Raw genomic sequence first — 16,859 nt, 5'->3', positions numbered from 1 at the left:
ATAAAAGAGATGCTGAGTGGTTTTTTTTTGCCTTGTGTCGATGAAAGAGCGACAGTGCAAGTTCCCACTGGCTCGCATTCTCAGACAGCCGTGACAGGATGAAGTAATTACTGAGTGGCTGACACACCAGCATGGTTGGGATTTATCTCCTCCAGGAAGAGAGATAGCCAAATCACAGTTTACCCACATCGAGGCTCCCAATACAGGCCCTGATCCCGCAGCTGAAAACGGAGAAGCCACACACAGACGCTCTGACACTGTACAGTCCCATGTGTTCCATGGAGGTACGGCTGCCTGCCACAACTGGCGTCTTTCTTCTCACTTTTTTACTCCACATGTTTGCAGTGCGTGTGCTAGTTTGTCACCACATGCCTCGACCAAGCCCTTGTTTCCTGTCAAACACACCTACTTGCACCATCAAAGCATGTGGGGATGACAGCATTATGCAGGTGTGTGTGTGTGTGTGTGTGTGTGTGTGTGTGTGTGTGTGTGTGTGTGTGTGTGTGTGTGTGTGTGTGTGTGTGTGAGAGAGAGAGGGAACAAGAGAGAGAATCTGAAAGACAGATGACACCAGAGTACTGTTTAATTTACATCCCCTCTTTGAATAATAATTCCACCTTAGAGGATGGCAGCTTTGATCCACTGACACACAGGTGTATTTCACATGCAGCAGCATACGCTGCTAAGGCAGGGCTTTATCTGTCCCTGTAATTAACGCCAAAGCACGGAGACTTGTCCGTGTGTGTGTGTGTGTGTGTGTGTGTGTGTGTGTGTGTGTGTGTGTGTGTGTGTGTGTGTGTGTGTGTGTGTGTGTGGGACCGAGGAAAAGACATGGCAGGAGGGATTGATGGAGCTCAAAGGAACATTCCTCCTCATTGAACATCGTTTGATCTCCATGTCTCTCAGGCACATATACATCAAGCAATGTATGAATGTCAGTCATGATTCACACTGATTACTCATTTCCTCTCTCTTTTCCTCTTTTTCTGTCTTTTGGACAGAAAAAGTGTCACTGGAACTTAAGACACACTGTGAGTCTAAAATAACATCTTACAGCAGTACCACAAGATGAAACTTGTGAGTTGCCCCATATACTGAGACCCACTGCTGTGCCGAGAAATCAGAAAGCAAGCTTGAGTAATTCTTAAACTGGGGATGATGCTCCCTCTAGTGGTGATAAACATAAATTGAAAAAACAAAAAGTTATTTCTATTTTCACAATTATGTCTGGTGTAACAATTTTACAAATCCACAAAATGCTCAAAAATCCTTCTTTAATCTTTCACATTTTCTGTTCAGTGTCCTACCAATTCCCTTCACACTTAAATCATTTAACACAGGGAATACTTTTTGGGATGAACTAGAGGTTGTATTTCATGGGAAAAGCACTTATCTTGCTTTTTGATCTACTTTGATCTTTTTTTTTGCTGCATCCCATAAGAATGCAGCACTTACATTTACAGTACTCTCATTACACTCAGTTATTACAATTGTATGTGTGCTTTTGTTAATTAACAAGTCACAATTTTTACAATACTAAAGAAATATCAAACCTTGAGTGGATACTACCTTGTAATATATTAGTGAGGTTAAAAAGCGAAACTAAATGAGTTAGCTATACAAAACATATAAGTAAACCAGTCACTTGGGAAAAAAACCTGTGATAAGAACAAAAAAGCCCTCTATCATGATAAACTTCAGCTTTCAGCATGTTTGTCTAGTTTTCTTGATATTTGAAAGAAAGAATATAATGTTATGATGATGGTTTCTTTCAAATAATTGTATAATATTATTGATAAGCTGGGGTTTGAGTTCACTCAGAGCGCATGCATTACCAAAATGATCAATTTAGGCAAAAACATTAAATGCAATATTCAATATTCAGAGCCAGGAGACAAAAATGTGTTGGTAAGGAGTTTGTAAGTAAGGAAAAGGATCAGCAACCAATGAGGCTCCAGTTCTCTATAGCTTAGCAAGTAACAGTTTTAATTAACAACCTTATTTCCACCTGACCTCTTTATCTTTGTTTGTCTACCTCTGTTCTACTTTTTTAATGTGGATTACTAGAAATCTGGAATTAACTTTGCCCACAGCACAGAGGAATTAAGACGCTGATGAAAGAGTGAAGTTAAAAGACTAAAAGTGAGTAAAGAAAAAGTAAGTGAGTGTGAAAAAAACATTAAATATGGAGGGACTTTGATCCATTTAGTACACCGGAGCTGGGGAGACTGTGTTTATGAGTTGCCTGTCATCACATCCCTCTCCAAAGTCACTGTTAATGTGGACACCTCATATCTTCACTGGATGGCTGATGGAAAAGTGTCTGCCTTTCCCTTGGCAAGTATTTTTATAAGCTTAGCTTTAACAGGATAATTGGTTCTCATAAGACACATTGAAAGACAGAAAAGGGGAACTGTTAACAGTGAGAAAATATGACCGGACAATTGACAGTACATGATCCAGAAAGTGGGGGAGAGACTCATGGGAGAGGGCTTTAGCAAGACTGTCTCACTCAAATAAAGGCTCATTGAAATGAATTTGGGAGAAAGAAACAGAGAGAATGAAAATTACAAATTGACAGGAATATTGCAACGGTGACTGACTGTTAGTCCTCATAGTCAGAGAGGATCTAACACACCTCACATAACTGGATATCCTCTACAAAGTGCTCTCCACTGCACTTAACCACTTCAAAGTCATAAAACAACAATTTTAACTCAGCATAGAGCGTATAGCTTAAAGTACCCATCCAACATTTCACATCATACATTATGACCCACTGTATTTAGTACATATATTTAACAGCTTTCACATTAGAGGAGCACTAGCAACATAATAGGATTACTGGTAACGCTTAGACACAATGCAACTGTTCAGGCAGCCGTTTGGTTTCTCTGACCATCACAAATGTCAAACAATAGCCAGGTGGGTCTGTGAATTCTCATGGAAAAAAAACCAACAATGTTATAGCGTCTGTAATCAGACTCATGTTACATGGTTATATTGACATATTAAGTACATTTAAGATTCTAAGATAATTGTATAGATTAACGGTTTGTCAATTTTACACTTTGCTTTTGGTACAAATTAAACCAACAGAGATATAACGACTAAATTCGTGAGCTTTTTAACCAGTTTCCTGTGTTTATGCTGAGCTAACCCTCTCTTGGCTGCATCTTCATATATAACGATCAGGTATGAGAGTGGAATCAATTTTCTTATGCAAATCTCTGCAACAAAGTCAATTTACGTATTTCTTTAAACTTAGATTAAATCAGTTCTTTGGTCCAGAAACCACGTTTGCAGCACACCTGCTTATTCCACATAAGAAAGTCAAGCCGAAGGTAAAATGTAACTAAACATATTCACATTTGTACAGAAATACTTAATCAAGCAATGACTCTGCTCTTTAACACGTCCTTGCCTGCTGGGAACAGTCATTAATGAAACCTTTAACAGCATTATTAGTTTAAAAGCCAATACTTGTAAACTCTTCTAAATAGTGCTGTGCAACTGTGCCCTTGAGATAAAAAATAAATTCGGGATTAATTTTGAGTCGGACCAATTTGTAAATGAAACTGAGGGTAACTAATGATCCCTCAGGGTGAAATAGATTCAGCAAAGACAGCAAAGATATTCAGCTAGGAAAAAATGTCTGAGCACAAACAGAATGTGAAGTAAGCCTAAAATAATACGAGTAAAAACAGAAAAGCAAAGAAATTGATTGTATAAAGTGTAAACAATAATATCACGTTTAAAGTTACTTATTAATTGAAAGTTTTACAATCACAGTAACTGTTATTAGTTTTATTTACAGCTTGATAATTAAGTGTGAATAAGGATTGGTCTGATAGGTCTGAATGGATTTGTCAACAGCTGAGCTTTCCCTAATTTACATGACACAAACATAATCCCACATCGCTGTGACCTGCTTGGATCACCAGACACATGTGCATACAGCATGTGTGTGTCCATGGCATGTTGTGCTCGTCCGAAAATAGAAAGCCGAAAGCTGGTAGGTGAGCGGGAAGGCAGCATAGGTGGCATCAGTGGCGAGAATAGCATGGGCGTGACTCACTGAAACACAGATGGTCGGTTGGAGACATGGGGCCACAGACTGTTCATCTGTCACACAGCAGGGCATTGGGGGGGCTCTCCATCTACCATAGCAGTATTCAAACTGGTAAGTGGAACCAGTGATCTCTTTCCCATAAGGCCTGTGTTTCTCAGCATCTCTCGCCGCTGCCCTCTGGATGCTCACTTGAACACGTACACAAGTCCGAGGTGAACCCCTATGAACTCCAGCTCCCCCGAGTCTGACCTAAATAACTAGACCCTGCAGAGGCATGTGTTTTGATGCTGTGCCAGGAGCTGCTCTGTATGATGCAGGCCACACCTGTCGTCGTCCTCCCATCAGAGATATCATACCAAAATAGACCTGGAGCTGGAAGGTGTTCAACATTTCCCGGGTACCATGAGTGGAGGGGAAAGCTAACAGCATGGAGGTTAATGCTAAAATGATGTCGGATTGGGAGGCTAAACCAGTTGCAGAGGGCCCAAAGAGCTGAAAGTGTATTTAATAGAGGTGTCAAGAGCTTACCAGTCAAATGTGTATAAATAAATAGAAGGAAAAGTATTTTCAAAAATGTAGTTTGTAATTTAAATTTGATTAATTAGTCATTTTCAAAACCCCACCAGTTTAGAATTAGTTTAAAAATACCATGATCAATCTTGAAGTATTTTTTTTAATTTTTATGTATTTCATACAGCATTAGTTATAATGTGAGGTCCTGTTTTTGGCTTGTTCCAATTGTATTAATATTTAATATAAACAACTTCGTCCATTTTCATGTGAGGCATGAATAAGCAGAAAGCAGCCCGGGATGGGCGCTGACTGTTTCAGCGTCAAGCCACTGACAATACACACTCAACTTCATGTTGCAACTTTTCAAAGTAAAAGGCCAGTGACGCATTTACATCAGAAGCATTTCTTTTTGTCTTTTCTTTTTCTTTTTCTGACCTGATCTGACCTACCCTATAAATGTCGTTATCTTTATTTAACATGAAGTGCTACAATGTCAATGTGATTTGCATGGAGCTACCTGTTGCACCCTTCCCTGACACATGTTACCCTTTTAATTTGAAGGCTAACTTCCTGGCTCCCAGACTCGCCTGACGCAGCTCGCCATCGGTCATGTCTCACTCTCCAAACAACAGAGACACACAGCAGCAGCAGCAGCAGCGTTTACTCACACAGGCGGATCCAGTAGTCTCGCACGCCGAGCAGCGCGCTGTACAGACACTGAAGTAACGACATGAGAGCTGAGAACCTGCAGCAGTGAGCCGGGATGAGATGTCAGGAGGAGTCCTCTCTCTCTCTCTCTCTCTCTCTCTCCCTCTTTTTCCCCCTCTGACGATATTGGATCTTATGTCAGGATGTGGACGCGCCTCGATCCCCCCCCCCCCCCCCCCCTCACAAACACTGTATAGCTCATCAAGCACTGGGTGGGACGGTCCCGTTCACAGTCCTCTAGAGCAGTGGTTCTCAAATGGGGGGTACGTGAAGGCACTCCAGGGGGTACGTGAGATTGTTAAAAAATATATTTAAAATTAGCATCCATTCAAAAATCCTTTAAAAATAGTTATTTAATAAATATTCAATAAAATATAAGTGTAAGTTCATAAACTGAATTTAATGCAACAATGCAATCGTCAGTGTTGCCAGTTTAATAAATCAGACACTGATTTTCACCAAAAATGCTTTGTGCTGATTACAAAAAATATTTCACAGGGGGTACATCACTGAAAAAAGTTTGGGAACCACTGCTCAGAACAGTGGCTCTCAACTTTTTTCAATATTTTTCAGCCAAGTACCCCTAATCAGCACAAAGCATTTTTGGTTGAAAAAGAAAAGATGTAATACACTGATTTATTAAACTGTCAACATTGAAGATTGCATTGTTGCATTGAATTCAGTTTATGAACTTACACTTATATTTTATTGAATATTTATTATATATTATTATATTATTTTTGAATGGATGCTAATTTTAAATACAGTACCAGTCAAAAGTTTGGACACACCTTCTCATTCAATGGTTTTTCTTTTTTTGTTTTCTACATTGTAGATTAATATTGAAGACATCCAAACTATGAAGGAACACATATGGAATTATGTGGTAAACAAACAAATTCTCAACAAACCAGAATATGTTTTATATTTTAGATTCTTCAAAGTAGTTGAATGAGAAGGTTTGTCCAAACTTTGACTGGTACTGTATATTTCATTGAATATTTATTAAATAACTATTTTTAAAGGATTTTTGAATGGATGCTAATTTTAAATATATTTTTAAAAAATCTCACATACACAGTAGTGCCTTCACGTACCCCCAGGGGTACACGTACCCCCATTTGAGAACCACTGCTCTAGAACACTTGACTATATAACTAATGACTTCTTAAGTCTGTGTTGCTTAGTAGTGTTTTTGTTTAACACAAGACTTTAAATTGGACCTCTGTAAAATGTATCACTTTTTAAATGATTTTGTATGAACTGAATAGGAATTAACGTTTTATAAGTTGTTCTATTATACTTATTTGTGTTGCACCAGCTCAACAAATAACATCACTCATATACATATGACAGAAATAAGAAATATAGGAAAACACTTGAGAAAACACCTTAGAGATGCTTTAAATAAAATATTTATAATGTCCCCACATAGTTTGGCTTACTTGAGTCATGAGCAGAACACATGTTTGATAAGTTGTTTTTTTAAAGCACAGAAAATGCCATATTATTATTTATTAGAATGATTAATTTTATTTTTGTGTATTGTTTTATTCATTTTTTTTTTCTGTACAGACAGGTGTATGATTCTAAGATATTTAGTCTAACAGATATCAGAACTTCGGCTGTTTAAAACCCCTACATAAGTAGTTTGCATGCATCTCTACTGTAATCTCATTCATATGATTTAAACCTGCCAGATTTCTTTAAATATTAGGACAGGACCTCAGTTTCCCAAATGGTAGCTGTAACCCTGCCTAATAAATATCTCAACCTATTGTCAGATGTATAGTCAGTACTGCCAATGAGACAAAATAATCTCACTTTTCCAATGTTTAAGTACTTTTATTTAATATTTTGTTGTATATCTTTGCACTTTGGCTGATGCTGCACTATAAATCATTTTCAAGTTGAAGTAGTTCTTGAACTCACTCAGTGAAACAATCTATCAAACAAAATATCAAATTAAGTTTAAAACTATGATATACTGATATACTTTGTTTGCCTAATTCTCAGTTTTAGATTCATTTAAAAACCCATACACACAAAACTATCATGACAAACAGAAGACACGAGGGTAATGACTGCCCCCTTGTGGTTTAGTTAAGCATGGTGCCGTTGGGCATTTTCACACCCAACAGGCAAGTATTTAGTGAAGGGTTGCCCCCTTGTTATTGCATATAATGATTATATTTAAGAATACAATTGATGTTTTTTTTTGATTGATGGGGTTATGATCCTATTGTAGAGACCATTGTGCATTTAGATCTGTATCTTATCCTTTTCATCTTGTGTTCAACTTCACAACAAATCAGCAGATAGATCACATGGCAACGTGGTATAATAACTTGATCATACAGGCATGGGGATTGTTTACCTTCCTGACCTTGCTCTGTTCTCATCACTCTCTGTTAACAGACACAACAGGCAAGCAGATGGCCAAATCCACAATCACTGACTACATCAGCATGGAGCAAAGATCAGTGTTCTCAGGACCTAATGCTGCCACAGGGGCCTTCACCTGAAATCCTCCTCAAACCCATTCTGAGGGGGACCTTTTCACAACACATAGGGAACCCTTGAGCAGCAATTTTCTTTGCTTTTATAACACATGAGTCATCCTGACATATGAAAAACAAATTTCGGGCTTGCTCTTGGAAATTTGCGTGGGCTGGTGAAGGTGTGAGAGGGAGATCTGGAGGAATGCTGGACTTCATCTTGATTCCACTCAGACTTTAGCAGTCTGTCTCCCTGACACTTATATTTAGCACAGTGGGAAATCCAAAGATACTTATTCTCATAAGCTCTCTCAGAACACAGCTCTTGGTAAAGTGCCAGTGATGGCAGCGATTGTTGTTAATTGGGTCAGGCTGTCTAGTAGTTTTACATCCACCCACTCACACAGCTACTGCGGGAAGAAAGGGCAGAGGTGCAGTGCTGTGTTACACTGGGCCCCTGGGGGCACTGTTGTACAGGCTTTACTTTAGCATGTAGTGCTGTACTGTAACTAGGGTCTTCTTGCAGCTGTTAGAAACTTGACCTTTTAGGTTGGATTCTTCTTCACTGTTTCCCAACACCGTTTCCTATTCCTCATGGTTTATAGATAAGATAGATACACAATTTGTTTCCTATTGAGGCTTGAAGCAGGAGCCTGGCCAAGGCTCTACTGATAAATGATATGATGATATGATAAATAAATATTGGTCTTTTCTGGTCATTATTCATGGCACACAACAAAAACAAAAGTGTTCCCATAGCTGCGTCAGTGTTTGACAAGACCATCAGCAAAAATGAGCCACAAGCATGCCTCAAACGCTTACTTAAGGAATGCTTTATTGAGCGCAACGCCTCTGTTTGGGGCCGTAACGAAATTCACAGCCATTAAATTAAACATTGTCCTGTAGCCTATTATCGGAGCTAAGGGAGGAAAGACGCTCTTTTCAGCCAATACCTCAGCACCTCTGAAAAATAGATGCTGGATAATTGACAGCAGGTCAGTGAGCCAGGGAAACAGAGGGTGAAAGGAAGAGGAAACCGAAACACTGGCACATTTCCCAGACTTAAGATCTGTGTGTATACTCTTTCTAATTGAAGGTCAATTCGTCTTCCCGGTGAAAAAAACCCCCAAAAAACAGGTTGATTTACCCACACACCTAAATGCTGTTGTTGTGAAAAGGCAGGGGGATCTAGCTGTAAGAGGCCAAGGAAGGGAGAGACAAAGCGCAGTGAAGAGGTGATGAATATGTTAACTGGAGACGACGCGGGGTGGAGGAGCCAGGGCTTAGAGGCAGTAAAATCCTCACATTACCCGATTTCTATGGATTTTCCCAGGCTGTAAAAGAGGATCTGCTCCAGATTGCGTTAAACTGGAAGGAGCTGATGTCTAGGCCGACATGTCCGTCCAATGCAGTCTTAATACGTGTGTGTGTGAGTGGCAGCATGGGTTAGTAAGTGTGTGCGTACGTGCCGGTTTGAGCGTGCACAGAGGCAGGGAATAGCAGCCACAGATACTTGACGTTCAAAGAGAAGAGATCAAAGGACAGCCCCTTACTTCGGTCTCCTTCCTCCGGATTAAAACGGTCATCAATAATAATGGAATGGAGCAGCGCAGTGGGCAAACTGGAGCGGAGCATGAGCAGAAGCTGATGGGTCTCTCACCTGAATGTGTGCATGCATGTGATATCTTGGTGCATTGCCACAGGGACAAGTGGGAGTAGAGACCGTAAGCGCTGGCTGTTTCTCTGGAACTGCAGCCTGACCCATCCTCCTGCAACATCATGCAGAATTCACCACTACATGGTCTTCACTTCTCACTTTGGGCTCCCAGGAGATTCCCTGTGAAATGTATGAATGGATGTGTGTATATGCGTTTGTGCGTGTGAGCGTCTGCATGCATGCCTCTCCTGCATCGTGATGAAACAACAGACAAGAAGACATCCTATATGCCATCTGTTTAGTGAGAAATATACTGTTTTTATTATTTTCTTTGGATGAATAAGGACTTTAAATTGCATAAGGAAATCTTTATTCCATATGCATATTTTATAATAAACAAGGCCTTACATATGCAGAAGGAGAGCAGGAACGTTTTAATTAGCCTAAATTCATAGTTTGCATTAATCTATGAGGGCTTTATGTCAATTCTAGTAGGTGCGGCAAGAATTAGGTAATCATTAGCTGTCTGTTCACCCTCACTTACATTGTCTTTGCTGCTTCTGACAAAATGCAAAAAAGCCTTGAATTACAGACAAATATTAAATAATAAGATTAATCTTTGCACCTCCCCACCCAGAAAAAAATCCCATTTTCAAGGCGCATTAATTTATTTTAAGTGGTGTTATTGGAAGGGTCCAAGATCAGCTGCGATCCTTGTATAATACACTCTGCGTGAATAGTGAGAAAATGAGTGTTACGTGTCCTGTTGTGTATTCTCTCTGCTCTCTCTCTCTGCTTTCTCTCTCCAGTGTCCATTCCATTCGCTATTCTTTTTTTCAGTTTTCAGTTGTTGCATTGAGAACATTCAATATATTGTTAATATATTACTTTTCTGTGTATTCACCCCTTGCCCATGACTCTTTTTTCCCTGGGTTTATTTACACCGTTACTCCCCTCATCCCCTGGACCTTAACCAGGGAACGTAACAGTCAGAAAATGGTAAGTACGTTAACTCCCACACGAGATGAACGTAATCTCATGAACGGTAGTGCACGTGTTAAGAGAGTGAGACAGGCAAAACGTAGACTGAGATCTTTTCCTTCTCTCCTTCTATTGCCCTCCCTTCCTCTCCTCGTCAATCGCAGCTTTTCCCCAACAGGAGAAAAAGGAGAGGTAGCTAATTAATTACAGTGACTGACGAATCGGTGGTGAAGATCTAAGGAGGTGATGAATTGTGCAGTTGCACAACTATGACAGTAATCTGAGGCAATCCCCTACCTCCACTACCAACTGCTCTCCACGTTGGCTTACAATATATCACACAAACCCACTCTCCCTGTCACGTTTGTTTGAGCTTCAGTTACAGTTGATTATAAGACCAAATAAGGTCGGCAGGAAAAATAAAAGGTCATGGGTCACAAGAATTCGACAGACAATCCCAGAAAGCTATGCAAGTCAGACAGAGGTTTGCTCTCAATTGGAAGCAGCAGCATAATGTTGGATTATAAATGACCAGACAGCACTAATATCTCTGCGCTGTACTTCCACAACAGCCATTCATCATGTGACAAACTCAGGTGCCAAGGTGGTTACCTGAGAAGGGCTTAAAGATGTTATCTTTACCATATCTGCAAATGATTACAGATCATGACAGTTCCATCTGCAGTGTGTGAGAGACACTAAACAGCTGGAAGTAAGAGAAAGAGAGTCTTCCCGTATCATGTGTAGCAGCAGCGTATGTAGCACCACAGAGCAGCTGTCTAGCTTTCAAACCAGAGTTTAGTCCTAACCACACCTCACCTGATAGATGGTCTTCATTATCTCTTCCTTCCTCAGGGGAAGGAGCTCCCAATGTCCCTCTCTTGATCTTATCTGTCTCCTTTTTTAGATCAATAACTACCATCACACACAATAAAATAATCAACTGAATTGTCTATCGCCTTTAATTGTGTTGTTATTTTGAATTGTCAATAAGTGAAATGATACAAAAAAGGGGATGCAACTTCATATTTTGACTTATTTCATTAGCAAGAGAAATAAATTATAGTCCTTGAAGAGGTCAATTGCAGCAAGTCTTAAACAGCATGAAAAGAATGTCCTCTAAGAACCACTTTCGAGCCCTTTGAATTGATTGAACTGGTTTCGCGATTCTTCCAATTTGCACTAAATGTGTTTGATTATCTGACTGTAACCTTGGCAGCTAGGTTTGGGGAAATGCTGTCTCGTAATTGGCATCAATAAAAAGACAGTGTGCGTCAGGCGACGGTGATTCAACGTGCACAATGTAAGGGAATGACGTTTGGATCTGCAGTGGGAAAACATAGAAGCACACCCAGTGCTGGGTGCCAGCACCACTCAGCATCAATACTGCATGCAGTAATGCTGGAAAGCCAAGCGCTCCAGACCATGAGGCACACAAGAGGGCTAAAATAGGCTCCAGCAGCCAGTGAGCTTTACAGCCCGTATAAGCTCTTATGTGGGAAAAACAGTTCTGCATTCATCATATTGTATCTGAGTAGAAAACTGGGTCAGATGGATAATAAAGCAGAGGGTTTGGGTCTGCCTTTGCAAAGTGAAACTACTCCCCGGTCAGCTAACAAAGGTAACTCTTTCCTTTATGAAAAATACTCAAAACAGTTTTTTAACAGAGGAGAATTACAAATCAAAAGGACTTGATTTGATGGCCCTCCAAAGTACAATCTTTATGCAAAAGATAAATCTTTCTTTGCGCTAACGGCAGTCATAAATCATGTATTTTTGTTACTGTTGTCACTTAACACATGCCCATGCTGCACACACAGCACATCTATAATACATTACTTTCTATGCACACGTATTAATTTATAATGCACTGTGGATTATGTACGTTCACACATGTTCATGAGTACATGAGTCCATGTGTTGAGTGGATGTTCCCACCGACCTGTGCTGCTCTGGATGGTTCTGACGGTGGTGGTGGTGGTACGTGGGGGCGAGTTGGTCCTCCTGATGCCCACCATGACGCCTCCCTCCTCCTCTTCCTGCGAGCAGCCTTTCTCTATGGCACGCACGTAGCTGCTGCTCCGCATGCGGAAGCAGCTGGGCATGGGCAGGTCCAGGGCATCCACCGCCTGCGACTCCATTTCACTGAACACTGACTCACACACCGCCTCGATCTGCCCGTTCACCTCCACCTCACTCACCTGTGAAAGAGGAGACACACGCAGACATACAGTACGTGCACGAAAACACAGAGACAAGGAAACACACACAGGAGTGTACACGCCCGAGCACAGGGGAAAGTAAAAGTGAAAAATAAAGATGCACAGGCGCACGCCATCATAGTGCAAGACGAAGAAGAAGGCTCAATATATCACATGAGATAAAAACAGGGAAGCATCTCTCTGCTGCAAGATTCAATGTTACAGAGCTATTTAACTGATAAAAGCTTCAGTAGGCAGAGGTTTTATGTAGAAACACACTTAAATCACAAATTTGGTGCGCTAATAGAAAATCAGTGTTCAAGTGTTCGCATAATTTGAGGCAGGCTGATTTACCGTATTTGCCAAAAATAAATTCTGTTGTTTAATATTAATACCTTTCTGCTGACAGAAAAATCACAGAGGTCTTTTTAACAAGAGCCGGAGAAACCTCGGACTAAAATACAACAAAAAAAGCAATCAGAATAGAGGAGTGTTGGTTTAAATTGGTCAAACTTTTACCTCCACACTGCCTTGTGAAGCTTTAAACCATATAGGAATTGATCAAGGAGTGCAGAAGGGGAGGAATCACTGTAGGATACAACTTGTCGCACAACAGAGTGAAATACTAGTGCTGGTATCACAGGTGAGCCATTAGGAAGTGACAAAGCCGGGACTACTGGGAGTTAAGATGTGACTCGAGGAACTCTAACTACACCTGCGACATCGGCTAGTGCAGTTTGGCTTTCAAAACGGGGTCAAGAGCAAAAAGACGACCCTGAAAGCTCTTGCTACAGACTTGTGAGATGGATGTGTTTTACAGATTGGGTTGAGTGAGTTGAGCAGAACATAGGAATGGGATGTGGCTTGGGACTAAAGTGTTTGGTTTGGGTGTTTGTCAGTGAGAGTGTGCAGTCAGACAAGTGTGAGTATGAACTGTAGAGCTTGGAGTCAGAAAGGTTTGTGGACCTCGATTCATTCCACTGATGTTAGGCCTCTGTTTTGTGTGTCAGTTCACACTCTATGTATGAGAGTGAGTGAGTGAGATATAGAGCCTACCAGCACCTGTTTTACTCAGAGGCATTTTTGTAGATGCCAGGTCCAGTGTGTCACTCTCCTCTGGGCCTGCTTCATGCTTGGACTTGAAGGGACGTCTCAAGGGTCCTTCATTCAGCCGATGAGGCAAAGTGTTGCCCCTGGGCTTTGGAGGGGGAGCACATATCCCCATTACCCCAGGCGAAAAAAGGTAGGCTACGCTCCCCTGTCACTTCAATAATGTGAAGCCGTGCTCAAAATCTAAAATGACTAACATCATATTTTGCAGCAGCCATGACAATAACAGACCTCCAATGTTTAGTGTTTCCTTGACAATTCTTCAATGTTTCCAATAACTATCAAATCAAGACAAATGCCCATCATCATTTGGAACCAATTCCTAATTTCAATTATTCATACAATTCGTATGGCTGCATGTTAATTCTTGTTTTTCATCTCTTACATAGCAGATGCCAAATTGAAGAGAACATTTTTAGCCTGTCATTTTGCATCACAAAGTATGCCGAGGCAGAAGGAGCATATTAGGGTGAAGGAGGGGGATTGGGGGGTTTGGTGGGGGCTTCTGCCTGCCATCCTGTTTAATTAGCCAATCTGAATTCGCCTGTAATCATCTGAGCTCCAGAAAACAGCACGCAGACGTATACACTAATTGGGAGATCGGGGTTTTTTCGTACTGCTCGTATTTTGCCGGATGGTGACCTGATTGTTAATTCAGGCCTTCAGGACAGCTACGGATGGGATTTTCTCCCCCCTGCACGACCTTATTGGACATAGCAGTAGAGGTACAGGGGGTTTAAGGGCTGACGGCATAGAGGCACAGGCCCCTGGGTGCCACTAACCTGGCTGATGGTGCTCATGGCTCTCATGTAGCTCTCGTTTCGTGAGCGGAATTTAGGCGAGGCCAGCAGCCCTGCCGGGTCCAAGCTGTCCAGACTCCTATTGATGGAAACCTCACTCACCGCCCGCAGGTAGCTGTGACTCCGGATCTGCAGCTTGGGCGAGTGCTCTGTGGAAATCCTGCCACAAAAGAGGCAAGGAGACAAAAGAGAAAGGAAGAAAAAGTCAAAGCAGAGAAAAGGGAGCTTGGTAAAACGCGAAATAGAGGCAGAAAAGGAGTAGGGGAAACAGAAGAAGAGAAGAGATAAGGCGATGAAAAGAGAGTGAGAGAAGGTATTTGCAAAGTACTTGGCAGTGTGTGTTTGAACCAAAAGATACGGATCAATCCACAATTGCTTCAGGAGACACTCTTATCTAATCAACAAGCGCAGTAGCATTGAGAAACACTCACAGTAGCTTAGGTCTGTCCTTCAAGCTCCTTGTAAGCACGTTCTGAAACACTTCGCAGTGAGAACACTTGCATACATAAGAGGGAAGAGTGAGTGTGTCTTTGAAGTATGCTTACTCTAATGACCTTCAAATAAAAAACAGATTTAACATAGGCACATAATCAACAGAAAATACCCACACATGCACAAACACAAACACATCTCCAAGGAAGATGAATAGGTGTCTCATTAGCTCTCACCTGCCTCCAAGCTGATCGCTCAGCATGCATCACGCCTATGTGCAAGTGTGTGTGTGTGTACATGATTCCAAGTGTGTGTGTAGGTTATGTAGCAGTTGGATGCCAGCTAAACAATTCATTAATCAGGGGAAATGAAACCTAAAAAGCTGACTCGCTTTCCTCATGATGAACATCGTGGCCTAGTAAACCAACTTCCAGAGAACAAAGTGCAGCGTCTAATCTCAAATCAACTGTGACGAGTTAGATCCAATATCCCCTTTATTTCACACTTTGTCCCCTTATGTTCACTTGTGAGTATACAAAGAGGATTTATACACACAGACGGACACACACACACACACACACAAACACATATTGTACATATACACACACACACACATACACACACACACACACACACAACTCTTCTGACTCTCTGCCTCCGGGTCAGGCCTGCTTTAATTATGTATTTCCTCCTTAAAATAGAGTGTGTTTACCGCAGCAAAGCAAACTAGATTACTCATTCTTGGATGGAGGAATAGAGAGGAGAGGACAGTGGAGAGAGCCAGAGTAATAAAAGGACAGATGAGCTATTGAGATGGGAAATAAAAATGATGATTTTGGGAAAGCAGTTAATAAACTTAAAATACATCTCCATGTACAAAGCATCCTCAAGGCTTTTAAATATTGAGCAGAATCTACTGAAAGCTACTGTATCAAAGCATTCAACGGCAACTCAGGCTTACCAGTTTCATTTTATTAATTCAGTTCATTCTTTTTTAAAATCGAAGGGTTTCCCTACAAAGAGGTCCGTAGTAACACTGTACTTTTAACGCATATTTAACAATATTTGCTATTTTCATGCTGGGGCTCCTTACTCTAATGGATCAATTGAGAAATGAGAATGTCAATCATTCAACCCAAGAAAACAAAAATCTAATTGCACATCTCAAACCTCTGAGATTGGTATGAACTTCCATATCAGCTGCCTTCAGTCTGTGACTGCGCATGGAAGGAAGAATCTACCGCACACCATTATCTCTATCCACATCTTCTCTTGATTTCCCTGTGGGGCTGATTATCGGCAGAACCAATGATGTCTTTTGTGGCAACTTGAATAGCAGACCTAGCCTGTAATCAACACCACCTAAGGGGGGGAAGATCAGTATGTCCCTGGGTGTCCCTCTATCGAACAAGTGACATTAATGAACACATGTTCCTCTCTGCCAGTCAAGGATCAGGGCTGGCTAAAGCCTTCTGTTGATTTCTGCTGCGTCTCCGAGTGTTCACGTACTCCTGGATCTGTCTTTTTTTCCCCAATCTTCTCCACTTTGTCCCCTTGATTGCTTCGCCTCATCTTTCCTGTCAGTCTGTTCCTCCTGCTTCCTCATTTTAGTAGTTTTCTCCGTCCAAATTCTCCATCCCCCATTTCTTTTTACCTTCTCCTCTTTCCCCCTCTCCTCTTAGCCACTGCCTGAATAATAGTCTACAGAGAGATGACTGTGGTTGGAGGGATGGGAGGACAGAAAGACGGAGATGTGATTACTGCAACCCATTATTCAGGATGTCTGTTCTCGCTGAGACATAAAAAAATAAAGTTGATAAAATCTAGGCCAAGGAATAAATTAATTTGCGGCAAACGGAAAGACGGCTGTTAGTGACTGAGGGAGAC

At 41.2% G+C, this 16,859-nt stretch overlaps 1 protein-coding gene across 2 annotated transcripts in view; it reads right to left on the bottom strand.

Annotated features, from left to right (window-relative positions):
• The window catches only part of dlgap1b (discs, large (Drosophila) homolog-associated protein 1b), a 39,797-nt gene that overhangs the window by 17,415 nt on the left and 5,523 nt on the right, over window positions 1-16,859 (bottom strand). The window contains exons 3-4 of one of the 2 annotated variants that reach the window (XM_054622820.1): window positions 14,523-14,700; window positions 12,372-12,630 (exon numbers count right to left, since the gene is read on the bottom strand). In XM_054622820.1, coding sequence (XP_054478795.1) covers window positions 12,372-12,630; window positions 14,523-14,700 — 437 coding nt within the window. Of the gene's footprint in view, window positions 1-12,367; window positions 12,631-14,522; window positions 14,701-16,859 lie in introns of both variants that reach the window. The other variant, XM_054622821.1, reaches the window with a different exon arrangement.

This window comes from Anoplopoma fimbria, chromosome 21 (assembly GCF_027596085.1).
Source record: "Anoplopoma fimbria isolate UVic2021 breed Golden Eagle Sablefish chromosome 21, Afim_UVic_2022, whole genome shotgun sequence".
NCBI lineage: Eukaryota > Metazoa > Chordata > Actinopteri > Perciformes > Anoplopomatidae > Anoplopoma > Anoplopoma fimbria.
The sequence above is the reverse complement of the archived record's forward strand: the minus strand, read 5'-3'. Positions and strand labels throughout refer to the sequence as shown.